The sequence below is a fragment of the Sphaerodactylus townsendi genome, linkage group LG13 (genome assembly GCF_021028975.2).
Source record: "Sphaerodactylus townsendi isolate TG3544 linkage group LG13, MPM_Stown_v2.3, whole genome shotgun sequence".
Lineage (NCBI taxonomy): Eukaryota > Metazoa > Chordata > Lepidosauria > Squamata > Sphaerodactylidae > Sphaerodactylus > Sphaerodactylus townsendi.
Genome location: NC_059437.1, coordinates 42,718,752 through 42,745,074, shown reverse-complemented (window position 1 = coordinate 42,745,074; position 26,323 = coordinate 42,718,752). Strand labels below are relative to the sequence as shown.

The window sequence follows — 26,323 nt, the reverse complement described above, 5'->3', positions numbered from 1 at the left end:
TGTACAGCCGAGTATGAACAGCATTGCTGGTGTTTTATAGATGCACGGCAATAAAGCCAATTGTATGTTCTGCCCTTTCACTGGTGCTTTGCCACTTGGTGTCAATCCATCAGCAGACGTGTGATCCTGTGTGACTCGACAGAGGTTTTTGTTTCAGTTCCCCATGATAGAAAAACACTGTGATACATGCTGAGCTCATTATCCCAGGTACAGCAATAATACTTAGCCTCATCCTCAGCTTGGACGCCTGTGATCACTAAATACCAAAGTTTGTTGGAGGCTTCAGCAGAGACTGTGAATCTCTCGGGGACCCCTGAGCCCCTTTCCTGGGTGTTGCCATGACGATAATGATATATAAACTGTGGGACACCCCCAGACTGCTGTTGGTACCAGCGGAACCTTTGATCGTTGAAGTTGCTGCCACCATTCAAAGCACAAGAGATCCTGACGGTTGATCCCAGAGATTCTGCCACTGAAGGTGGTTGGGTTAACACCAACTGGGACTTCGAACCTGCAACAAGATGATCGACCATGTTACTGGCAGCCTGGATTAACATTGATGCTTCCATTGTCAGATGAGGGTGTTTCCTTACCTGAGAAAAACGTCCCCAGGAACAAAACCAAAGGAACCCACATCATTCTGAGGAGAATTCAAGAGAATTCACACACCCTGTTTCTCTAGGATGCCTTTGCTTGGATCGCCCTTAAATTTGGACCCTGGAAAGACATTTCCACCATCTACATGCAAATAAGGTCATCCACCATTGGCTGCCTTCAACAGGATTTGGTGACATCAGCCTATCAGATCGAGCCAAGAAATGGCTGCATGGTTGTCTTCATTTCTAGAAAGAGGTGTGCTGGGGCTGCAAACCACCAAGAAGGTTTCTGCTCTTCGTAGCACCATCTGGATAGCCAACCTCCTGGTGAGGCCTGGGGAATCTCCCAGAATTCTAACTGGTCTCCAGGCTACAGAGAATGGGTCCCCTGGAGAAAATGGCTGCTTGCAGGGTGTTCTGTTTGGCATGACTTCCCAACATGTTCATTGTACTTCCGTAGAAGATATGAAGTGAGGCTAAATTAAAATGCGCTGAGCTCTTTCAAAAGGGGCAGAAACAAAAAGCAGTCACCCAGAAACAGGGGTGCAATTTCCATTTCCCCCTTCGTTGATGTCTCAGGAAATAAAGGGACAGCCCTAGAGCTTTTTAGCAAATATATTAATCCCTGTAAAGCACGCACCCCGTCCATTCATAATAGCATGCAAATAAGTTCCACTGTTTTCTCTCTTCTTTCCCAAATAAAATGGGAGAATCACAAAATGGCAGCCAGGAATCGTTTTGAGGGGGTGAGTGTGAAAAACGGGAAAGGGGGAGTAAGTGAAAACATGTTGTCAGCATTTTGGAAGTGTTTTCAATAACTTGTGTGGAAAAGGTCCTTGTGAGGTAGGCTCGGAGGACTGGCCCAAGGTCACCCAGTGAGCTTCCATGGCAGAATGGGGATTCGAAACCAGGTTTTCCAAATCCTAGTCCCAAACTCTAATCCTGATGCCACATTGGCCAAGACCTTAAAACCCCAGTTAAACTGTCTAATTAGGAGGTCCCAGCAGATATAATGTAGTCACGTTTTTCATTCCAAAGTAGAATTTCACATTCAAAATTGCAGTGAAAAATTAGAATAGGAGGTAGCTTTTCTAAACTTGGAGTATCCACTGCAGCCACTACTGTCTCTCACCCTTAACTCAAGGTCTTTTTCATGGCATGGAGAATGAAGTTTGGTTATTGTATGCACATGGAGGGGGGAGCAGTGGAGGGTTTTTGTCTCACTTCTTCATTTGAATGAATCGCTGTGCCGCGCACTCCCAGCCCACACAGCACAGAAATAATCAGCTTCATCTTCTGCCTGGGCCCCATTGATTGCCAGGGACATCGTGTTCCCAGACCTTGACCCACTGAAACGGTCTGGGATGCCAGCTACTCTGGTACTGGTGTCATATATAAGAGTCCTTGGAGTTTTCCCTGGGCTCTGTTGGACCCATAGGGGGTAATTGCTACTAGAGATGGTTCCACTGCTAGATCTGCAAGACAGGGTGATGGACCCCCCTAGAGACACCGTCTCTGAAGGTTTCAAAGGCTGCAGTTGCTGGAAACTTGGACCTGAAAGAAAGCAAAGGGCGATCCATTAATTTAACAAGTTACCAATGTAAAACTTTGGCATGGCTGGCAGTTAAGAATATGAAGAACTTCCATATGTCCTTCAAGTATCTTTTGTTTCATTCTTCTTACCGATACAGACCAGGATGCTAAGAAGAAGCAGGCTCAGAGCCATTGTAGTGGAAACTGATGAGCCAACCAGTCAAGGAGATCTCTGGTGAGGAGGATCCTCCCATTCTCTCTTAAACCCCTCTGGTCAAGAGAGCTTCCCCTCCATGCAAATGAGACGCTCATTAATTATGGTTCCTTGGCAGAGGTCAAGTTAAAGTACAATCAGTGGGAAAGGGGCTGTATTTTACAGGTCCAATGCAAAGCCTCCTTTCGATGTCTTGAGTTGCCAGGTCTCCACCCCAAGATCCCTCTTTTACTGTGAAATCTGTTACAGAATTCGGAGATAACTCTGACTTCTCCCCTCCCTTTTCTCCATACTCCAGTTACCCACCTCTCCTGGCATGCTCTGCAGAGGGGTGAGTGACAAGATAGGTTGGGAAAACAGGCAAGAGAAGCCCTGGCTATCTCTCGCCACACATACCACAGTGAGAGAGCTAAAGAGAAAGCAATTCTTTCCAGGTCGCCCCTCACACTCCCACCTGCCTCTTCTCTGGCAGGAAGATGGCTTTTTCTCCCAGTGGGATGAGGCGACCTATAAATGAATGAATGGATGGATGGATGGATGGATGGATGGATGGATGGATGGATGGATGGATGGATGGATGGATGGATGGATGGATGGATGGATGGATGGATGGATGGATGGATGGATGGATGGATGGATGGATGGATGGATGGATGGATGGATGGATGGATGGATGGATGGATGGATGGATGGATGGATGGATGGATGGATGGATGGATGGATGGATGAATGAATGAATGAATGAATGAATGAATGAATGAATGAATGAATGAATGCTGGCCAATTGGAACAGAAAATGGAAGGGATCAATGCTAGACATCTCGTTAGAAATATCTTCGCCTCATGAGGAAAATCTTATAAGAAAATTATACTAAGCATGCACCCTAGCAGTAAATGCACATAGAATGTAAGAGAAATGACGGGAGAAAGTAAGCATGAGCACATTTTCAAGGGATGGGCAATTCCAAACTGGCGTGGAATACATTGATGCTACGGGAGCTGACCAATAGAGACTTCAATTTTTTTCCCCTCAAAAAGAAATTTCCGTTATACAGAACCAGTTCACAGGTTCATTTCTCCGAATGGTGTTTAACCTTTCAAACCATCTTTAACCCTCAGGAAACAAGCTAGGAATAACTGTAAGCTCATGAAGGGTAGTAACGTAACACCAGAGTTACATACCGTCAGTGTCACATGACAGGAATTGGCCGGCACCTTCTACATGCAAATCATCAAAGCTAACTATGGAGCTATGGGTGTTCTTGTGACACCCAGACCACCCTGCCCACACAGAGGGAACTGTAATAACATGGCTTAGTACAAGCAGGAACTGATGTTTCCAGGAGCCTGGGGCAATCCCCCTCTTCTTAAAGCAAATATGACCTGCTCCTGTTGGTTCTCCATGACAGGGTTCTTTGTATGATATCATAGGTTGATATCAGTTGCAGAAACAGTCTATGGCAGTGATAGTGAACCTTTTCGAGACAGAGTGCCCAAATTACAACCCAAAACCCACTTATGTATCGCAAAGTGCCAACATGGCAATTTAACCCGAATACTGAGGTTTTAGTTTAGAAAAAACGGTTGGCTCCGAGGCGTGCGTTACTCAGGAGTAAGCTTGGTGGTGGTCGGTGGCTTTGCTTTGAAGCAATCGTACAACTCTTCCAACAGGTGAATCACGACCCTAGGAGGGTTTACTCAGAAGCAAGCCCCATTGCCAGCAACCGAGCTTACTCCCAGATAAAGGATTGCGCTTTAGTCCTTTGCATGAAAATCAGTGGGGTTTAACAGTGCTTAACAGGGTTACCTACACTGCTTCCCCAAAACTAGGTCTTAGGTTTAATGCGGCCCAGGCCAGCCTAGATGTGGGGGGGGGGGGCTCTGTTTGCGCATGCCCACAGAGAGGGCTCTGAGTGCCACCTCTGGCACCCGTGCCATAGGTTCGCCACCACTGGTCTATGGATACCAGTGTTTAAGATGAGGCACTATGGTTCAAAATCTTCCTCAACATCATCAGTTCTGGAGGCAACAAAACAGAGGGATAATTATTGGCGCTGGAGGGGGTATTCTGTGTCGGCTATGCTCAGAGGTGCTTCTTTATTACTACAGTATAGACCGTATGGCCAGTAATTACATGCCTATGAACATGTGCAGAATGTATTTCATTCTCACAAAGATTGCCACATTTTTTTCTGGCAGAGCTCCCGCGTTAACCTCTACAAGGGAAGTGTACATTCAACAAACAGCGCATCTTCTGGTTTGGGAGAGATAGTGAAAGAAGAGGTTTTCCTGTTGAATTCCTGCCCAGTCTAGAGTTCTATTGTTCAAGCCTCAGGAGCCGGCCAAAGCAAAAAGGGTGATGGTCAACATTTTGGCCAGCATAACACTGTATGGCAGGGGTCCCCAAACTGCGGCCCGGGGGCCAAATGTGGCCCCCTGAAGGCATTTATCCGGCCCGCCAGGCATGGCGGCAATGGCTCCATTCATGTGCAGTGGGGGCACGAGGGAAAGGAGGAACCGGCCCCAACGGCTGTTGATTGCAATTACATGATGGCACCCCCAAATCTCCATGAATTTTCTGACCCAGAGTTGGAAACCTTACACGTGGCAACTCCTGCTCCGCCCTTCCCTCTTGGCTACTCCATGTGTTGCTCTCAGGCTTTCTGTTCCGCCTCACTCCCATTGGCATCAGCCAGGCTGGCGAATCGCTCGCTGGCTGCTAGGGAGGAAGAACCCAGGAAGATACCTAATCCTGGGTTAGATGGATTGCTTCATTGGGAAAGTTCTGCTTTTTTTTACAGGGGAAGGTATTCCACAGCCTCCCCAACAATATTTGGAGCCCACCCTGTACTTGACATACTTTGGTCACTGTTCTAAAAATAGACCACGACAGAAAGGCTGAAAGGTGAAATCAAACATTTTACAATCATTTGTGCATAGGAATTTGTTCATAGTTTTTTTTAGTCTGGCCCTCCAACAGTCTGAGGGACAGTGTACTGGCCCCCTGTTTAAAAAGTTTGGGGACCCCCGCTGTATGGACACCATGGTTTGGGACCAGAGTTCCCATTCAAACACAATACTGCCATCTTGTGAGGTGAGTTGGGCATGTCTCCTCCAGTTAACTCCTCTAATTGCCGGTAACTTCTTTCAGACTTATTTCAAGGACACAAGTTCCCTTGGGAGGAAACAGCAGGTGCTGCAGAAAGAAGGCATGCTGGTTTCAAGGTGTGTGGAGGAGAACAACAGTTTGTACGCTCTTGCTGAAATTTGGCCAAGCACGCACAGGAAGCAGGGCCGGAGCAGGTGCACGCAGTCCTGAACTTGACTAGCCATCTATGAATTTGAACTTGAAATATTTTTATTGGCATACTATACAAACTCATATCCATAACAGATACCGATTAAAAAAGGTATAAACACAAAGATTAAAATCTGAGCTAAGATTAATAATTTATACAAGGAATAAATTGCAAAGAAACATCTCCATTTAGGTGGACTTCATTTTTAGTATTCATGTAAAAACTGTTAACTGCCAAACTGGCGATCTTTGGCTCTTTATCAGATAAAAGAAAAGAGAGTTGTTTCTTTTGAACCATGTTATTTTTAAGGCCATACTGAGATGGGCTGCAGGATCAATTAATTTCTCCTGCGGATCCCTACAGTGATAGCAACTGAAAAGTATGTGAATGTGGAATCTGGTGTTTCTTTCCCGCATGAACATAAATGTAGAGCATATGGAACACAAAGGAAGAAGAAGAAGAGTTGGATTTATATCCCCCCTCTCTCCTGCAGGAGACTCAAAGGGGCTTACAATCTCCTTGCCCTTCCCCCCTCACAACAAACACCCTGTGAGGTGGGTGGGGCTGAGAGAGCTCCGAAAAGCTGTGACTAGCCCAAGGTCACCCAGCTGGCGTGTGTGGGAGTGTACAGGCTAATCTGAATTCCCCAGATAAGCCTCCACAGCTCAGGCGGCAGAGCTGGGAATCAAACCCGGTTCCTCCAGATTAGATACACGAGCTCTTAACCTCCTACACCACTGCTGCTCCTTAGAGTCCACCCTTCATCACTACTACATTATGCTAGTTGAGACAATATGTAAATATGGGCTAGGCTTCCCAATCTCCAGGTGAGGCCTGGAGACCTCCCAAAATTACAACTGATCTCCTGACTGCATCCACCCCTGGAAGGTAGAGTCTATGACATTATACCCCACAGAAGTCTCCCTCTGCAAACCCGCTCTCCCCAGAAAATCTCCCAGAATGTACCAACTTGTTGGCAACCATAAGACTGACTTTTTGCTAGAGTCGCCAACATCTTTACTGCTCCTACTCCTGTGCACTTCACAGAAGTCTGGTGCATTTCTTGCTTTCACTTGCTTGCATGACGTTCTTGGATGCACACAGTTTTTGTTTCACTTCAGCCCTGGACGAGATCAGTGTGTTATGCACTGGCATGCCACACCATGCAGTAATAATCTCCCTCATCGTCTGCCTGGGCCTTTGAGATGGTTAATATTGCCCTGTTGTCAGAACTATCTCCAGAGATTCGGTCAGGGATCCCTGAGGCCCTTTGTCTGGCCTCATATATTAGTAGTTGAGGAGGATTCCCTGGTCTTTGTCGATACCAGGATGGGTGACTGCCACTGATAAACTCCACACCTTGCAAAGTGCAAGAGATACTTGTGGTCTCCCCCATAGCCACCGATAAATAGTTGTCCGACTGGGTCAGTGGCATTGCCTCAGAACTGGAGCCTAGAATGAATTGGAAAGAAATCAATGTCACATCACAATCCAGCGGTTGCCATTTCCAGTACGAAAGAGGGCTTCGTGCCTTACTGGTTGAAACAATTTCAGAAAGGGGTTCTTCTTTTGCAAAGGAAAACTGCTGCTCCTATTAAAATCCTTTTCTCACATCTGTTGAAGGCATAGGAATCTAAACTATCCCATTCACTGTGAAACTGAGGCAGCTAAAATAGAAATTATGGAAATTTAACTAAAACTCCAAGTCGATTGTCTCATTAGGCACTCGGGCCAATAAAATCTATCTCAAATTCTCACCTGTGCAAGATGCCAACAGGAGGAGAAGTGCACTGAAGGCCATGGTGGAGGATTTAGAGCAAGATCTATTCTTGTCCTTTAAACTCTCATGGGGCTGAAGAAATGCTGTCCTTATGCAAATTTCCATTTCCTCTCCCTTTCTTGATCTCAGAGCACTAAGGTGAACAGGCTGTGTGCTTATGTAAGACTTTTAACAGTGACTTAAGAAGCTACTATTTCCTTTAGGGCAGGGGTAGGGAACCTGCGGCTCGAGAGCCGCATGCGGCTCTTCTGCCCTTGCACTGCGGCTCCACGAGCCGAGCCGCTGGCCCCATCCTTGCCCGCCCTGCAGGCAGCAGGGCGGGCACACCAACTGCCCGCAGCCAGCTGGGCCGCCCCACGGGCTTCCCCTCTCGCCTGCCCCGTTGGAGCGGGGCGAGCGCTTTCCCAGCGGCCGGCAAGGCCAAGCCGCTGGCCCTATCCTTGCCCACCCTGCAGGCAGCAGGGTGGATGCATCCATGCGCTTCTCAGAATGAGCGGAGTAAAAGGTAAAAAAACCCAATATATACAGTGCTATCTTTATTTTAAATGTCAAAAATTATTTGAGACTCCAAGTGTTTTCTTTTCCCATGGAAAACGGGTCCAAATGGCTCTTTGAGTGTTAAAGGTTCCCTACCTCTGCTTTAGGGGGAACTGATCTCTAGTCTGGAGATGCTGTAATTCTGCAAGAACTCCTGGCCATACCTGGAAGTTGGTAACCTAATCCTGACCACTTGTTTGTTATGGGAATTAATTCAGAAATTTGCTCTACCATATAAGAGTGACTAATCACCAACACCCACAGAATCAAGAAAGGACATGCTTTCCAGTTTCTGCATACATTATTGGAAATATTAAACAGATCAGCAAATATATATAGTCAAACCAATACTAGAAAATCTGAGGGCAGCCAAGCCTAAGAAGCATGGACTGTATATATAGTAACACAAGGCAATGAACTAATTGGTATATGCAATTAATTTGAGTATAAAGTCAATAGATAAGTCATACACCATTCATAAAGAATGTAAGTTTTATTACATTTATATCCAGTTGCATATTACTTATAATATAATTACAATATATCTTTATGAATGGTGTATGACTTATCTATTGACTTTATACTAAAATTAATGGCATATACCAATTAGTTCATTGCCTTGTGTTGCTATATATACAGTCCATGCTTCTTACATTATTGGAAACCCAGATTTTTCAGGATAACTATTTATATGTACTGTGGATGTGGATGGAAATTACTCTAGTCACACAAAATTGTGACCGTGTGTATCAGATCATGTGTAGCCGAGAACATAATGACAGGATTCCCGTCCACCATTTCCTTCGACATGTAGGAAAGTGACTGTTCACAATTATTTCTGCCTCTTTTCTGAGGTAAAACATCAAGTGTGAGGCAACAGCAACACCTATTGGCCACTGAGGTTATCACACCATACAATCAGGCTCACAATCAGCCTTTGCTGGAGTTCCCTATTCAAACCTACTGCCGTCTCTTGTATTGCCTGACTTTTTAGCCTCTTGTTATTATATAAAGTATGCGTACATACTCACATACCATTTTGAAGTTAGGGCATATGTACCTACCCACTTAAGTCAGCACTTTAACCATCTAACTGTGGCAAAAAAAATCATACCACTGTTAGTCCTGAAGTTACTTAGGATTTAGACAAGTCAACAGATGTCATATTGTTAATGGAGCCACTGTTAGAGTAACTACTTACTTTAAGAGTAACTACTTACTTTACTGAGTAACTACTCAGAGGGGTACACTACTATGGAGCCCAGAGAAGACATTTTCTCTGTTGTCTAGAGATCTACCCACTGGTCCATTCCACTTGGTGTTTCTCATTCTGACTATCTGGAGGTGGCCTTTCTTGATTCTGGCAACTATTTACCACAAATCACAGACCTTTTAAAATAAAATTTAGAGGCCCAAAGATGTGCTCAGGCATGTTTTAGTTAACGTTTTAGTTAACGTTTAATGAAAAGCATGCAGTATTCTAAACAGGTTGGACAGGGTCATTTTACGTACTTCGGTAAATAGAACTATCGATGGAATACCTCTTTCAATCACTGCTTCTGGCAATTTGCTTCTTTGCCCCCCCCCCCCCCCCCCCCAGTACAACCGCCATTATAAGAACTGGCACATAGACAAACATCACAGTGACACTCATTCACACCACGGGCTATCCTTAGCCACAAGACCTATGGCAGGTCCAAAAGATTCACATAGGCCAATCCATCTCAGAACTGCCAACAGACTATGGTCATTGTGTGCAGATGGGAGAGTGGTCTTTCTCTTTGGTTTGTCCTTTTTGTTGGCAGTTTGCCCCAATGTACCTGTGTAAATAATATCAGCAACTGGCTAGCTGTATCTACAGTGCAAACCAGTCAGTAACTAATTTAATCACTGAGATCCTTGGGAACAACCATGAACTTAACATGATGCTGATGACCTTCAGCATATTACATAACCTGCTAAGATCTAAAATAAGACCAGCAGGCCACCTGAGTCATGCAAGATCACATTTCCTTCTCCTGTCTGCCTTCTGTGTCAATAGGATATTGAGGATTTAAAAGTGTCCTTGTTACTGAATAATTGTTCTTAACTGAAGTTAGCAATAATTTTGCTATCAGAAAGAATGGAAGGCTCTGAAGATACATTCTGAAAAATAAAGCACTGACTCTGACTTCTTCTTTTTTTGCTGAGTCACTTTGGCAAGCTCAATGAAGTTAGTTTCTAGCCCTACGTCTAGGACTGCTGAATCAGAACCCAGACCCATTTAGCCCAGTATCCTGTCTCCAGCAGAGTATTCGAACTGATGCCAGAGTAACTGGAAGCTCTAACTGTGGGCTAGCCCCAATCTTGTATGTTGTATGTGTACTAGAATTCTGCCTCTGCTTGCCCTCCACCCCACCCAAACTTAACTAAAAGAACTTGGCTTGGCTCCTGAGGAATCCCAGTACTTTTAAGCCTAGTACTTTTAATTAACTCCCACTGGAAGGGCTGAGGAGACGGTGCTAGTGCAGTCGAGTCTGGGAAGGGGGGCACAATTTCAGTGCTTGTCCCAGGTGCCCGTTTAGGAGGCTACGCCCTTGCTTAGGAATTGAGCAATGGTCCATGTCTGCTCTTACCCCCCACTTTGAATAACAATGATCTATATGTACATCCCAGGAGAGAGGTCATGAAAAGAGAAATGCAGGGGTAAATGTTAGAGGAGAGAATAAAACAATAGTTTTCAGGGGAGTTTGGCTGTCCACTTCACTGCTTCTTTGAATCAGCCAGGCGGCAAAACTGTAATTATCGGCTTGCTCCTTCATTCACAGGCCAGTGGGCACACCTTTTGGTCTAGCGGTTACATCTTCCACTTTTTAAACATCCAGGAGATTTTTTTAAAAAAAAGGGAAACACAAAATCAAGTTGTACATTAAAATAATCCATCGTTTTTATTCCACAGTTCTCTAGCCATGTCTTAAAATCCAACCAGAATTCTCTTGGCTTGTTAATTTACAGCTCAGAACTGCACTAAGAAGGTTTAAAGATCTGGCTGGATCCTCTGCCCTTGTCGTCTGCTGCTCACTGGCTCTTCCAGTCCTCTTGGGTTTCAGTGGCTCTACTGGGTTTCAGTGGCTCTACTCCACAGTCTCATTTCAATGCATTAGTGTAGGAATTCTCTTCACAAGAGGGAAGCAACCCCTGAAAAGAAGGGGAAAATAACAAGACATTCAGTTGCAGCAGAGAATAGATCAGTAGCTAAGAGCTAGTGTTTATTTATTTATATTTATTTACATATATTTACAGATATGAAAATTATCTTTAGCACTTTGGAGTTTTTCCTGTCTAAATTCTTGCAGAGGGGTAGGAAGAAAGGTTGTCTGCTGCTTTTATGCAGGGAAATGACCACACATATCCAGTTGTGCCATCTAGTTGAATATGACCTTCTCTGAATTGGCAACAGTCCTCCAGAGTCTCAGGTCAATCTCACCTGCTACCTGGAGATTTTACAGGCTGACTCTGGGATTTGCAGCATGCAAAGCAGATCTTGCACCACCAAGCCATGGCTCCATCCCAAAGCTAAACGTCCACCCCCAGATGCCCTTCCCAACTGTTTCAGAATTATGTGTCCAATTTAACATTACAGGGCAGGGTTGGGAGGATGGTTACTCGGCAGTGATGGGTAACTCTCACAAACAGTAGCTCTCGGACAGTAGTTCGCACAAGCAAGCAAGAAGCATTTGCTACCCAGGTTAAAGCAAAAAAGTTGCTAATTTAGCGATTTTCATTTAAGTCAGGTTCTGGCCAATAAAATGGGTTAGAAGCATTGGGGGGGGGGCAGGTTCTGTGTGAACTCCCCCAACCCCAAAAGGGCCTCAATCTGTTCCACGTGGCCCATGCAGAATTATCCATCTCCACAAGTGCGCTCTTGAACGCAACTGCTGCTAATTTCAACAGGCGTTGCTCAGAATGCATTCCCTGCGCATCCGACACGATGCATCACCTCTCAAACCACAGTTGAGACAGCTTACAAGCTGCTTCCTCTCGCCTCCCTGAGGCAAACCTCACCGTTGTTATACTTGCACTGCTTCAGGGCCTCATTAAAGCCCTCGCACAAGGTCAGGTCACTCTGGTTGGTAGAACAATCCAGGAATTGTTTCATCTCATATTGGCATGGTCCATACTGGGATTGCTGATAGGCCGGCTGCTGCCTGGGCTCCTAGAGGCACACAATAGAAGATCAGTTCAGAATATATTTGTACATTAGATATATACCTCCGTTCAGAATATATTTGTACATCAAGTGGCCAGATCTGACCAGCTTTTCTAATTTTCCTCCTTACCATAATCCCTGAGCCACCTGACTGTTATTCATGCACATCCCGTGATCCTCACTACACCAGCATGGTGTAGTGGTTAAGAGCAGATGCATTCTAATCTGGAGAACCGGGTTTGATTCCCCGCTCTGCCACTTGAGCTGTGGAGGCTTATCCAGTGAACCAGATTGGCTTGTGCACTCCAACACATGCCAGCTGGGTGACCTTGAGCTAGTCACAGTTCTTCAGAGCTCTCTCAGCCGCACCCACCTCACAAGATGTTTGTTGTGGGGGGGAGGGAAAGGAGATTGTAAGCCCCTTTGAGTCTCCTTACAGGAGAGAAAGGGGGGGATATAAATCCAAACTCTTCTTCTACTCTCTTCGAACAAGAAGGACCCCAAACTGGGTGATTTGGCCACATCATATTTCTGCCACAGCAGCCCATTAGACAGTTTCTCTTTTCAGCTGTGGAAACTTCTCAGTCATTTCCAACTCTGTGCTCTGCTTAGCTAGCTGAATACAGGTACTGTTTCCTGTGTATACATAAGTGTGTTTCTGGAACTATCAAATAGCTACATCCAATTATGACATGCAAAAAGCTACTGGCAAAATACTAAGTCCAGCAAGAGAGAAGAACTTCCATTAGTATTTTCAGCCCACAGTCACACAGCCAGGTGACATGAGCATCAGACTTGATAATAAAGTCTTTGGCTGGTGCAGCAAAACAAAGAGAAGATTGTTATAGCGCAGTCTTAAACAGTGCAATCCAATGTATTGTTGAACGCTTTCACAGTCAGAATGAACTGGCTGCTGCCGATTTTCTTGGCTGTGAGGCCATGGTCTGGTAGTTTTTGCCCCTAGCATTTCGCCCGCATCTATGGCTGGCATCTTTGCCATGAAATACCTCTGAAGGTGCCGGCCACAGATGCGAGCGAAATATTAGGAGCAAAAACTACCAGGCTGTGGCCATACAGCCCATAAAACCCACAACAGGTCAACAGCCGCTTCTAAGTTTGCTAACAAGCCAAGGTGTAACTCTGCTAAGGAATGCTCCGTTAAAAGATTAACAGATTTGTTGCAGTGTAAGTTTTTATGGATTAGAACTCAGATCACCAGATGCACAATTATGTAGTCCGCAGAAACTTATGGAACAATAAAATGTGAGTCCTTAAAATGCCACAAACCTCCTTTCTGATTAGTACCAATGACACGCCATGCCACCAAAATCAAGAGCACAGAACTTTGAAGGTAAACAACTAGCAGCAAGGATTCCAGAAGCTCTTAATAGCCATCACTCTACAGGATAACCTTCAGAACAGACTTGGCTTAAAGCCACTGCCAAATAATACTGCATCAATTTTTGCTTTTACGTGATGTAATGGGCAGAGCTCATTGCAGAATTTGGCTGTCAACAGGCTGGGAAAGTCAAACTCCTGCTCTCTGCAAATGACTTATTAAGTGCAAGGAGCTGCTCTGTGTGGGAGAGGGAGGAGAGATAAAAGGGCGACCCCCACCTATTGCTTCCAATCGTAGGAACCAGATTCAACAGCAGAGACTCACCCTAGATGCACTCCAAAGCTGAGCAAGTATTTCTATTAGCCTCACCACCCACCCATCCAGTCATTTACAACTGGCCAAGGATTCCAGTTTTACCTGAGCGGTACTGGCTGGCTTTGCCGGTTCAGAGCTCCCACCTCCACTGAACGCCCCAGTCAGAGCACCACCAATCACATGGCCGACGGCGGAACCAACGGCTACCCCAGCCACAGTGGTGGCCATCTGGGCCATCAAGCCGGGCTGCTGGGGCTGAGCTGGGGCTGCCACAGCCGAAGCAGGAGGGTGAGCCGGGGGGTGGGCATGAGATGGTGCTGGGCTGCAGAAAGCAAGAGAACAGGTACAAAATTAACAAGAAAGGATTCACCTTCAAGCCGATATGAACCATTACTCAGAGAAAGGGGGAGATATAAATCCAAACTCTTCTCTTTTCTCTAAGCCACCAGCAACTGACTGGGCTCGGTTTCCACAACTGTAGGGCTCCCAGTGACTGGCTCTCCGGAAGCCGGTTTTTGCTTTGCACTCCCGCTATATACAGAATAAACAGCTCATGTGAACTCTCCTTGTGAAAGCTAATTGACAGCTGGGAGGAGGAGGAGGAGTTTGGATTTATACCCCACCTTTCTCTGCATTAGAATATAGTCCTGAACAAATGTGAGAATTATCACTCATTTTTATGTGATGCCTTTGTCAAATCCATCATTTGATGCATTACTAAACATGGTAATTTGATGCAAGAGCATTTATAGTTCATTGAACAGCCTGCCCCATTCCTGCATAATGTTCAGCTTTCAATCCCAAATAAGGAGATACCACATTTTAAGGGTTTTTTTAAAAAATATTTTTAGCACAGAGATAAACCCCTGCAAAAACCCTGAAAGTATCAGATGAGTTTGGTGCCATCCTGGAAGAGTTCGTGCACAGGTCCTACACCACAGGCATATCAAAACGCTGACTAATCCGGATGTGGTCCCCTACAGTTGGCGGGTGACAGTTCTTTCCAGTTTTCCCAGGAAACTTCCCCATGCTTTGACAAAGATGCTATCCAACTGGGCTCTGTACCCTGCCTTTCCACAAAAAACGTAACAACAATTGCTATCATGGCTACCTAGTGAGGGGAGACCCATGAAAACAGGACAGGGGAGCCCCCAAACTTTCAGATTGCTGTAAGAATCAATTAAATTGGGGGGGAGGGAGGGTAGGTGATGGTGATAATTATTTATTATGAATTAGCCTTGCCATCGGTTTTTTGACATACATTGACTATTTATACTGGATGACATTTTAATGGTCGTACTTGTATTGTTTAATTGTTTAATACAGGGTTGGTATTTTATGGTAATGATTTGAGCAATTGTATAACTGATTTTATATTGTGACTGGCCCTGAATCCTGCTGGGATAGGGCAGGATACAAATCCAATCAATCAATTGTATAACACAAAGCAAGCCCATTTACACTTCAAAAAAAAAAATTTGTTAAAACTGCCACAGAAGGTAACACATTAAGCCTTCCAAGGGAGATCGCGGTGCCAAAAGGTCAAAAACAAAACCTGACTTTTTAAACTAGATAGAACGGAGGGAAGGTGTTGCTATTTGGAATATCAGTGAAGTAATTTAATCAATGAAATAATTCCAGGAGCCTTCCACCATGCCTTTCCTGGTAGCATCTCTTCCTCGAGGCAGAAGAAAAGACACAAAATCTTAGCCGTAAAGAATCCCCCCGTTTCAGCCTTTGCCGATGCCACAATTTGGTATTCTGATATGGGAAATAAAAAGACTGCGTTCCTGACCATGCACAGACGGCCGTCTCCCCCCTCGAATGCTTGACCAGAACCTCTAGAAAGGAAAGTAATCTCTGGCAAGAGCAAAATAGTTACGATTTCCAAAGCCCCTGGAATGGGAAGAGTTGGGAAGATTTGCGTCCTTGACCTCTCTTACAGCAACGCACTTTAGAAAAGGGGGCGGGGGAGGGAAGGGAGCTCTCTTGCTAGTTTGGCTATTTGTTTATGTTTTGAGCCTACCTGGCCGCAGCCGACCGAGACCCCACACTCCTGCTTCCCCGGGGCATCTTGATCCTTGGATTTTACGCACTCGCTGCGCCCCAGCGATTCCTTTGCAAAGTGCGTCCCAGTCTCCTTGAACTCCCTGCTTGCTCAGCCGGTTCCAGGAATGGCACCCACGTGCCGCAAAGGTTAAGTATCCCAGTATGCTATAACGTTGCTTCTGAGCAGGCGCAGTAGAGGCAAATGAAGCCCTTGCCCATACATAGATTGGCCACCCGATTTACAAGTACGCAGGCGCGGCTGACTCTGAATTCTGTCGTGCTTCACTTTGTCCTTCCAGAGATTTCCAGAAACTGGAAGGCTGTCAGACAGGAACTAAAGTACGAATTGAATAGTTGCGTTGTCTGCAGATGAGATTTCCGGGTTATGTTGTAAAACTTGGCAGTGATTCCACCCAGTTTATGAATACACCTGCTTAGGCTAGGTCTCTAAAGTGGATTCTGCATAATACGTTTATAACGAGTTGTAATCATTACAAAAAAAACCTCTCATAGACACCTTCTGCACATGCAGAATAATGCACTTTCAATCCACTTTGCAGCTGGACTTTACTGCGCAGAATAGCAAAATCCACATGCAAACAATTGTGAAAGTGGATTGAATGTGCATTATTCTGCATGTGCGGAAGGGAAAACGAGATCATTTATAACATTTGTAACTCGTTATAAATATGCTGTGCGAAACCCTCTTTAGAGAGCTGTCTTAAGTAGGTGTATTCCTAAGCAAACCTCATGTGATTCATTGGGGGTTACTTTCAGGAAAGCACCCTTAGGATGGTAGACTTAGCTGAGTGCTGCCTTGAGTGGTAGCTGTAGGAGATCACTGTATGCTCCCATGGATGCAAAAGACCAACATTTAGGAGTTTTCATTTCTCCTTGGGATAACGGGAAAGGTGAGGCTTTTAGCATTTTAAAAGAAATGCCTTGAGAGAAAGGACATATTACATACTGGCCGAATTTCCACTTAAAATTTAATCTAGATACAACCAAGTTTCAAAAGAATCAGCACCTTTTCATCCAGGTTCCAACATCCTCACTGCAGCATGTTTCTAGTGAAGACTTCTAGGCCTGCCCCGGGGGGGGGGGGGGGGTCTGCTGTCAGGGGTGCAATTGTTAAGCTAGCAGCACCAAAATTTCAGAGTATCTTTAGGAGACCCTCCTGATGATACCACCCAGGTTTTGTGAACTTTGGTTCATGGGGGCCAAAGTTATGGGCCCTCAACTGTGTAGCCCCCATCTCCTATTAGCTCACATTGGAGTGTTTTTTCAAAAAGGTGCATATACAAGCAGGTCCAGGAAAATCCCATGATAAGGGGCGGGGGGGGGGGAAGAACCAGAAACAGGACTGATCTGCGTTCTGTGGTTTGGCAGTGGGGAGATCACGAGGAAACCTGGCTATTTCAGGCAACTATCCCAGGATTAATCGCCAGTGGGAAATTGCCCTGGGTTTCTCCAATCCAAGTTTTAAAGTATGTACACATGTGTATTTTTGACTGTGCCTTTCTGGTTCACTTAAATCACTGATTTTAATAAAGAATGGCATACATGCATATTAAATATTTAAAATAATTACCTTCAAATCAATTAGCAGTTAGAATAAAATAAAACAGGAGCAATTAAAACATGGAGCCATCGAAACTGTCCTGGAATCAAATGTAATCCAAGAACGTCCTCTCGTTCAGCCTTGCTCTGGTCTTACAAACTAAGGGCTGTGGCTTCCTTTATACAGTCAATCTTGCTTTGCTTGTGTTTGCCTGCATTGCAGGGGGTTGGACTTGATGGTTCTGATTCTATGAATCCATTTCATTTTGGGTCTTCCTCTTTTCTTGCAACCTTCAGCCTTTCCTATAATGTCATGTATGGGTTCTTTCAATCGTTCACTTCCAGCCACTTAACCACAGCAGATAGTGGCTTCATACCTGTACCATATTGCCAGAGGATTTGGATACAGAGATGAAGAGCTGGGTGTCATCCGCATATTGATGACATCCAATCCCAAAACTATGAATGAGTTCTCTAAATTATTTCCACAGAGGTTGAATAACATGAGGAATAAGACTACCACAGCTCACTTTCACGGGCTCTGGGTATCTATTCATTGGAGATATGCTACCTCTGCCCATAGAAACCTGCCTAATTACCATTTCCAGACTCATATAAATTTGCAAACTTGCCTCTGAAAGCTAGCAGAGATCTCAACAGACCCAACTCAACTGGTCAAAGTTCTGACCTCTCTAACAGTTCTGTTTCGACACAGACTGGCAACATTTTCTGGGTCATCGATCAGGCTGTTACAATTTGTTTGTCCAAAAGAGATCTCCCGCTACGGGCCCGCAGGGAAATTACCTTTTCCACACTTTCTCTACTATGCAAAAGGGCACTCAGGTAAGAGAGCTTGAATTCTGGCTGTAATTCTCATTACCAGATTCACCCTCTGAAGAGGACAGGCTATCTCCAATTAAGGCCTGAAGTTCCGGCAGCCGCTTTTCATTCATCAGGCTGGCTTCTGTAGAGGAATGGAAAAAAAAGAAAAAAGAAAACCCAACGCCGCTCTTGATTCTAAGCTTTTATTTGAAATAACAAACAGGAAAATTGCATAAACCACCAGCAAGGTTTATCATGCGGATGACTGTTTGGGTACTAAATCAGAAGACCTCCTGGGGTGTATAAAAAGTATGTGCAGTCCCTGCTTAGTGTGTTAATTCTGGCAAAACGAGACAGAAGAGAAGCAACAGAATATGTCTACCCAGCCATAAGAATGTTACGATCCTGGTGAAATGTGTAAAGAAAAAAGGGGGTGGGGGCAGAGGAGATAACAATGCCCTAAACAGAGAACCAGTAGTCAGCATTTTCCAGTCATGGCCCCATTAACAAGGATGTCCTCCAAAGGCAGGGACAGTTTATCTTTAAATCATGAACTAGACAATTCTACATTTACATTGGCTCTACTGGGAGATCCAAACGATACAAGCAAAAGACAGATAAGGGATTTCTAAACTTAATGTGCAATCTTAAGAGATATTCACTCAGAACTATAGACCAATTCATATTTGATAACTGTGGCTACAGTCACAAAAGTGCTCTTTATGCTAATACAGGGATAATTATGATAATGCAGGGACATCTTTATGATAATGCAGGGATAATTCTGTCACGAGTAGCTAAATCATACCGGTACTTTTCATACTAACAGTGGTAGCCTGGTTGTAGCAAAGACCCTTGCAATATCCACATGATATCTGCGGTAGCCACGGAGGAGCAGCTTTGCCGCAGCAGAGCCATTGCTGATGCCGTTTGTGAGCTGGCTTGGAGTCCCACCACCACTGAAGGAAATCCCTTCCAAATAAGGATACTTAGACTACCTTCCTAAGCACAATTACACCTGTCTGTGTCATGGACTTAGAAGGGTGTAACTCTGCTGGGATGGATGTCACTTGTTAGTGCCCAGGTGTAGTACGGTAAAGGTTAACGGAGCCCCCTGTGAAACCACTGGGTGAACCATGGGGTGACATCACATGACTTTTACAAGGCAGATGAGGTGGTTTGCTCATTGCATTCCAAGTTAGCTACATTTTACCCCCAGCAAACTGGGTACACAGTTGTAGTAGCAAATCGTTAAAAGGAAGGAAAAGTAGCAAAAACTTTTTTTTGTTACAAGCTCACTGTAGAACGCCCAGGTTCCTCCATCAGGCTTTGCAAATGATTTTGGGAAAGTGACTGTTTAGCCAAATTTTCTACCTCCAAATAGCCATTTCACAGTCAACTATGCATTTGAACAGAAACAAATTGAACAGCAAGTTGAATCTGAATAATAACAGAAACAAGCTCACTCTTTGAGTGAGCCCACTATTACAAAACTGATTCCATTGCTGCCCCCACTAACAACTAGTCAGCACAAGTGTTTACCAAGTCAGCCGCACCAGAAGGGGCCTCAGTACCATTACTGGTGTTTTGTGCAACTCATTTAACACTACAGGACGGGGGGACGACGGCAGGAAAACAGGGCTGCTCTACTTCCCAGAGAGCTGCTCGTAGAGCTTTGGCACATAGTCGTCCCATTCGGCCTGGTAGCACGTGCCAGCCAAAGGGGGACCCAGCTTGTACTTCTTGCGAAACGCCGCCACTTGGAAATTGCCGCGTTTATCTCCAGAGCGGTTGCTGAGGACGGGTTCGTTGCAGTTCAGCTGCTGCGGCTGCTCGTAGACCAGCCAAACATAGCGGTGCAGCCCTGCATGCCGAGAGAGAGAAACAAATACACATGAAAATGCAGGGAATCAAGATGCATCTGCCTAGCACTGCAATTTTTTAAAAAGCAACAACAACCTCAAGCTAAGCATTGGGAAATTTTGGGTAACCATTTAAAAAACTCTTACATTGTATTCTACAAAGAGGAAGCCTCTTTGAGGGCCGCGACTGGGCACAGCTGTGGCGCACTAACCAGGTGCCTGGTACATGGATGTATCTATTGTGACTGAATGACAGTTTCTGTCCAAATAATATACTTTAACTTGTTTACTATAGATTTTTTAAATACCGTCAACATTTATTTTTGCCTACTATTCCGGTAGCAAAAATTAAAAACACATATGCTACAGTAACATAGGGTACAGCAATCTTCTCCTCTTTCTGAACTGTTGCAAATATTTTTACAGAAAATGAAAATATTTGTATATTTAAATTCCTTAAGTATCCCTAATAATACAATTTTACATGCTATGTTATAAAAGATGCCTTTTACAGTATTTAGTCAGTAAAAGAAGCTAAGGTTGCATACATTTCAGTTTTTCTCCTTTACTCTAGGGAATGAATTTGGGATCTTCTGCATCTGAAGCAGATGTTTAATCACTGAGAGATAGTCACAGCTTCAACCCCTGACATGTCTAGTTGAAGGATCTCAGGTAGCAAATGCTGGGAGAGAATATCATCTGTCCAAGGCTCTCTAAAGCTGCTGTCAATAGTCAGCTAGATGGACCAATAGCAAGACAGTACAAGGTAGACTCAAAAATTGCAACCAGAGGTCTTTCTAGGAGCATCTCCAAGATCACCTTCAACAGGCAATGCCAGACCTGAAAAAGGGACCTTCCGCACGATCTGCCTGTGATCCAAGGTTCATCCTCCATTGATGAAAAAAGAACAGTTCTTCCTGTCAAGGGCCTTGATTGACAGGCTTGAATTTTCCCAGAGACCAAACTGAGTCAGAGAATCAACTAACCGATTGTAGTGGGGCAAACGTTTACATGTGCGAATAAAAAGCCAAGAGAAAAGGCAGTTATTGGTCATCTACCTGTTCCTTTGGGAGGCCCGGAGCCAACGTAGTCAGACAGGACACACCCGCTGCTGATATCGTTGCCCTTCATGTTGGTCACCAGGAAATGGTGCCATTCCCTTTAAAAAAGAGTATACTCTGGTTAAGTTTCCCAAGATTAAATTTTGCAGCAACCTCAAGAACTAGAAGGTACCATAAAAGTTATATGCATCACATTTTTATCCTTCCCTTCCACGAAGAATCCTTCCCTTCCTTCCTTCATTCTTTCCTTCCACAAAGAAACTCAGGATGCATATGGGTTTCTTCTTGACACTGGGACAGAGTCCCTTTGGACTAAGTTAATTACCATAGCAACTACATTTTATATTTCTTTGATTACTCAACAGGCACTTTCCCAAAACTCATTTGTACACTACATTGTCCCATGGTTTTGAGCCAACCCATTCTGAATGAATCCTGTCCTTTACCTGAACTTCGGGTTTTTCCTGCTGGGGGCATCAGGATCCGTAAGAACCAAGGTGTAAAGTTTTTCTGGGCTGCAGTCATCCCACTCGAGTTCTGTAGGGCGATTCTTAACCTGCCAAGGAAAAGTCGAAAGATATCCATAACCCACAACAAAAGAAAGCTGCCTTCCTCAGCAGGAAGTCATTATCACCGCATAGGGTTGGAAGTGGGTTGCCAGTTTTATCCCCCAAAAGGGCATCTGTGCCTTTAGCAGCAGAACTGTAGCAAGTAAAGTTTCCCATTATCCCTTCGCCTGTATCAGTGCCAAAGGAGGAAAGCATGAAGCAGTTAAGCATCTCTTCACCAACGTTTGGATCCAGCTCTGTTGGTAATACTCACCCAAGGGATATGAGGGTTACATTTTACTTGTCTGCAGGGGCGTATTTACAGTACTGCCCCATAAGAACATAAGAACATAAGAACAAGCCAGCTGGATCAGACCAAAGTCCATCTAGTCCAGCTCTCTGCTACTCGCAGTGGCCCACCAGGTGCCTTTGGGAGCTCACATGTAGGATGTGAACGCAATGGCCTTCTGCGGCTGTTGCTCCCGATCACCTGGTCTGCTAAGGCATTTGCAATCTCAGATCAAAGAGGATCAAGATTGGTAGCCATAAATCAACTTCTCCTCCATAAATCTGTCCAAGCCCCTTTTAAAGCTATCCAGGTTAGTGGCCATCACCACCATCATGCCCCATTCCATCCCCAGAAATTCTATCCAGGTTAGTGGCCATCATCAGGTTAGTGGCCATCATCAGGTTAGTGGCCATCATCAGGTATCCAGGTTAGTGGCCATCATCACCATCATGCCCCATTCCATCCCCAGAAATTCTGTTCATCCACAGAGGTGGTTTCATCCACAGAGGTGGTTCATCCACAGAGGTGGTTTACCATTGCCTTCCTCTGCAAAGTGATCCTGGTATTCCCAGGTGGTCTCCCATTCAAGTACTAACCAGGCTGTCCCTCAATTTCAATTTCAATAAGCCTTTATTGGCATACAGAACATACAATATAAATACAGTTAAAATTACTAGATAAAACTTCACACTGGATCACAAGTTCAGCTCGCAAACCTCAGCCAGAAACTTTGCCACTGCGAGACAACAGTCAAGGTCATTGCAGTTTAACAGCATATTTACTTTATCAAGCTCTGTCAGGGTTTTCATAGAGTCAATGATTGGTACTAATAAGCTGGATCTTGGTTTCTGGTAAAGTGGGCAGTGGAGGAGAATGTGCGCAATGGAATCCAGCTGCCCTGGGCTGCAGGGGCAAAGCCTCTTTAGGCTGACCCTGCTCAGCTTCTTTTTTTATATAATTTTTAAAATAATTTTTTATTGTATAGAATATTGTTATATTTGTTACATTCAATATGTTTATTCAAACTATACGTTTTTCCTTTTTCTCCCCCCTCCCCCCTTCTTTTCATTGGTTATTCAAGCAAGCAACAGAAGGTTCATTCTTCTTATTCTCTTGTTCCATAGTTCTTCGTTAAATCCGGCTTTTTCCATCCATTTCTCATACAATGTCCATAATTTCATAATATCTTCTAATTTCTCTTGCCATAGTGTATTTTTGCCAGTCTCTCAAAAATTTCTAGCTGTATTTGTTCCCAGGTATATTCCAACCATTTTGAGACTGTTGTTGTTATCTTTCCAGCCCAACGCTAACACTGCATGTGCTGCTCTGATCATTATTTTATACATTGGTTCCAAAGTTCTATTTACTCTTATATCATCTATTATCCCCACTATTAATAAATCATTGTTTACATCGATTTTTACTTTTACTAACTGTTCTACATATTTCAAAATGTTTTCGTTCAGCTTCTGAAACCGAACAAACTCAGGCTAGCCTGGGCCATTCCGGCCAGGGCTCCAATACAATGGCGATCCACAAATATTAAGTGTTTACCTTTTATCTGAACATCGCTAGGGCACACCTGAGGATTCTCCTGGATGCTTTTTAAACACACCCCTGCTGCTTCTTCTAAGTGAATAATCACAGCTATCCCTACTGCCCATTTACTCAATTAGCAGCCACTTGGTCCTTCACAGGCAGGGAAGAGTCTCTGATGGGTGCTTTCCTTTCCTCACTAGGGAATAACCAGAGCCATGCTGTCAGGACAACAACCTGAAGGGGAAAAAAATATAGTCTGCTCCTTTAAGAGTCTTAACAGAATGTCATTTACCAGCTGATGTTCCAGGTCAGGAAACAGCTTCAATTGCCTATTTCCATATCTTATGCAGGCCATGTGTTTTTTTCCCCTCCAGGATGTTGAATGAGGCCTGAGGTACGGTGGCTGCTAAGGCCCAAGGTTTCTGCCAGCGGACACTGACCCCCACCCCACCCACACCCCAAACCACATGCTACCAGGGAAGGCATGGTGGCAATTAATGACTGGCACAACGATAGCATTCCTATCTGTGCACACTACCAACCCCGTGGAGAAAGGACGTAGGTCAATAGTATGGCTATTAAATTGACACAGCAAACACTGACCGGTGAGAATGTGGATAAGCTGGAAGGAAGCCATGAGCTGGGGCCTTGGACAGTATAAACCAACCTCTCAGCATAGACCGGGGTCACTGGGGAGAAGAGGAGTAGTGAATTTCCTACGTTGTGCAAGGGGTTGGACTAAATGACCTCTGAGATCCGTTCCAGCTCTCTGTTTCTAATCCCGGACCCCCCAAAACTTGGAGCCGGCCCTGGATTAGATGATCAGCAAGAATCCTAACCCACAGTTATCTTGCAAACGGTTGCAACCGCGTGCAAACTAAAGATGTACATCACAGTATGTTTTGTCGAATAAGAAAACGTATTTCCTACTCATTTCTATGGGTCGCTTGTCTTTTGCTTGACTTCGGATCATCTGACCTATGGAAGAAGCGCTGCCGCTTGATTCCGCCCCTGGTCTGCCCACGGCGCGCGCCTGCAAGCCCAAACACCGCCGGGGCGTGCTGCCGCCGCTGCCACCCCCCGCCTCCATCGAGGGCACCCGCCGGGCACGCGCTGCAGGGACGGGGGCGCGCAACTGCGGTCTGGCATCAAAGGAGGCGGGCCTACTTGGAGCCTCTTCTCTGCAAACTCCGGCCTCTCTTTTTGATTATTCTGTTTCACAGCAGATGCTTTGCAACGGGACAAGGCGACCGATTAGTTTTGCAAACGGACCCTCTCGGAGCACGCGAAGGGATCTTTCTTAAGAAGAAAGGTCCCCGGGAGCCATCAGAAACGACTCAGGGGCTTGCAGAAGAGAGCGATCTCGAGGCACAAGTCGTGTTTTAAAACCACAAACCCTTTTCACTCCTCGCAACCGCGCACGCTGCCATTACGAAATAAGAAGCACCCTGCGCACACGCCAAGGCACTTACATCTATCGAGAGTTAAAACAACAGGGATCCAGGAAAAGGCCTGGCATCTAACGGGCCTCCTCTGCTCCCTCCTCTTGCAAGGGAAGGTGTCTCCAAAAGTACTAATAAAGCTGCATTTGGAACAGAATTACGCCGGGGAGCGTTTAAATTGAAAGCCTGGGGAATATCTCTTCCTATTGCATTAAAGAAGGGTGCACACAAAGCCAGGGGAATATATTTTCCTATTGCCTCAAAAAGGGGTGCACACAAAGCAAAATCTGCAAGACGCTTGCACGGTGCTTGCTGGCGGGATGGCGTTTTGCAAAACGGAGCGAGAGACCGCGCGCCACGAGAAGGCCTTTGCAAACGTGCAAGAAGGCATGTATGCCTCGATTACCTGGGTGGGGGTGAGCACTTTGCCCAGCTCATCGACCTCTATCCCTCCATAACAGACCCGCAGCGGTTTCGCCGGCTTCTCCTCCACCTCTGTGAGGCTCAGCGGGCCGCCCCATGCGCCAAGATCCACCGACATCCTTGCACAGCACCGATGCGCCGCTCCCCTCGCTGCTAACCCCCCTCGAACAGCGCACACGCCCACCGATCCCCCCAGCAACATGCGCAGACTCGGTCTGCTGCTGAGTGACAGCAGCCCCGAACACGTGAGCTCCTCGGTCTCTGTTCTTATTGGCTTGGTGGGGAGGATCAGCTGTAAAATTGTTCCAAGTTTGGAGAGAGGCTGAAGTCTGCGAGCTGCCTGTGTTGTCTATCACCACTCTTGTGTGTCTCTGATCGTTGCATAACCATAATCTTCCTTTCAGTCCCCTAAATTACTATTAATTCCAGTTGAAAAAATAGGGAGGTGATCTAATGCCCCAGAAGTCACTTCCAAAGGACAATGCTTGAGCCCCCATGATGGGGTATTTCTCAGACTGCCTGCCTTTGACATGATGAGCCCCTATTATGGGGCATTTCTCATGCAGTCTGGAATCCATGCCCTACAAAGAGAGACTTGGGGAGCTGGGGATGTTTAGTCTGAAGAATCTAAGGTTAAAGGAGGACATGATAACTATGTTTAAATATTTGAAGGGATGTCATGTTGAAGAGGGAGCAAGCTTGTTTTCTGCTGCCTCAAAGATTAGGACATGGAGTAATGGTGCAGGAAAAGAGATTCCACCTAAACATTAGGAAGAACTTTCTGACTGTCAGGGCTGTTCGACAGTGGAATTCACTGCCTCGGTGTTGTAGCACCCAGGGGGCCAGGCTGTGTGTGTCTTGCCCTGGTACATGCCAGGGTGGGGGCATTCTGGGGCGGGCGGGGATGTGGCAGGGGCGCGGGCCAC

At 45.3% G+C, this 26,323-nt stretch overlaps 3 protein-coding genes and 1 gene segment (V, D, J or C); all 4 read right to left on the bottom strand.

Annotated features, from left to right (window-relative positions):
- Positions 1-7,616, bottom strand: part of LOC125442851 (immunoglobulin lambda-1 light chain-like) — a 420,716-nt gene extending 413,100 nt beyond the window's left edge. Inside the window, exons 1-2 of the mRNA XM_048514607.1 lie at positions 7,401-7,616; positions 6,788-7,094 (exon numbers count right to left, since the gene is read on the bottom strand). Coding sequence (XP_048370564.1) covers positions 6,788-7,094; positions 7,401-7,527 — 434 coding nt within the window. The 5' untranslated portion in view covers positions 7,528-7,616. The remainder of the gene's footprint in view (positions 1-6,787; positions 7,095-7,400) is intronic.
- Positions 1,825-2,348, bottom strand: LOC125442879. The segment is given in 2 exon segments: positions 1,825-2,150; positions 2,280-2,348. Coding segments are annotated over 2 exon segments (369 nt in total).
- Positions 7,617-10,863: 3,247 nt separating the features above from the next.
- Positions 10,864-16,009, bottom strand: CHCHD10 (coiled-coil-helix-coiled-coil-helix domain containing 10). 2 transcript variants are annotated; one of them, XM_048515024.1, is made up of 4 exons: positions 15,829-16,009; positions 13,905-14,127; positions 12,004-12,154; positions 10,864-11,136 (listed from the first exon to the last, which is right to left on the bottom strand). In XM_048515024.1, exons 1-4 carry the CDS (start codon positions 15,873-15,875, stop codon positions 11,117-11,119), a joined length of 441 nt encoding a protein of 146 aa, XP_048370981.1. In that variant the 5' UTR covers positions 15,876-16,009; the 3' UTR covers positions 10,864-11,116. The 2 variants fall into 2 exon arrangements, with proteins under 2 accessions (XP_048370981.1, XP_048370982.1); XM_048515025.1 differs by having other exon boundaries at positions 13,905-14,124.
- Positions 16,010-18,422: 2,413 nt separating this feature from the next.
- Positions 18,423-25,592, bottom strand: LOC125442855 (phosphatidylethanolamine-binding protein 1-like). Its single transcript, XM_048514611.1, has 4 exons — positions 25,381-25,592; positions 21,603-21,712; positions 21,154-21,254; positions 18,423-20,097 (listed from the first exon to the last, which is right to left on the bottom strand). The coding sequence occupies exons 1-4, from the start codon at positions 25,513-25,515 to the stop codon at positions 19,880-19,882; spliced, it is 564 nt and encodes a 187-aa protein (XP_048370568.1). The 5' UTR covers positions 25,516-25,592; the 3' UTR covers positions 18,423-19,879.
- Positions 25,593-26,323: the final 731 nt, after the last annotated feature.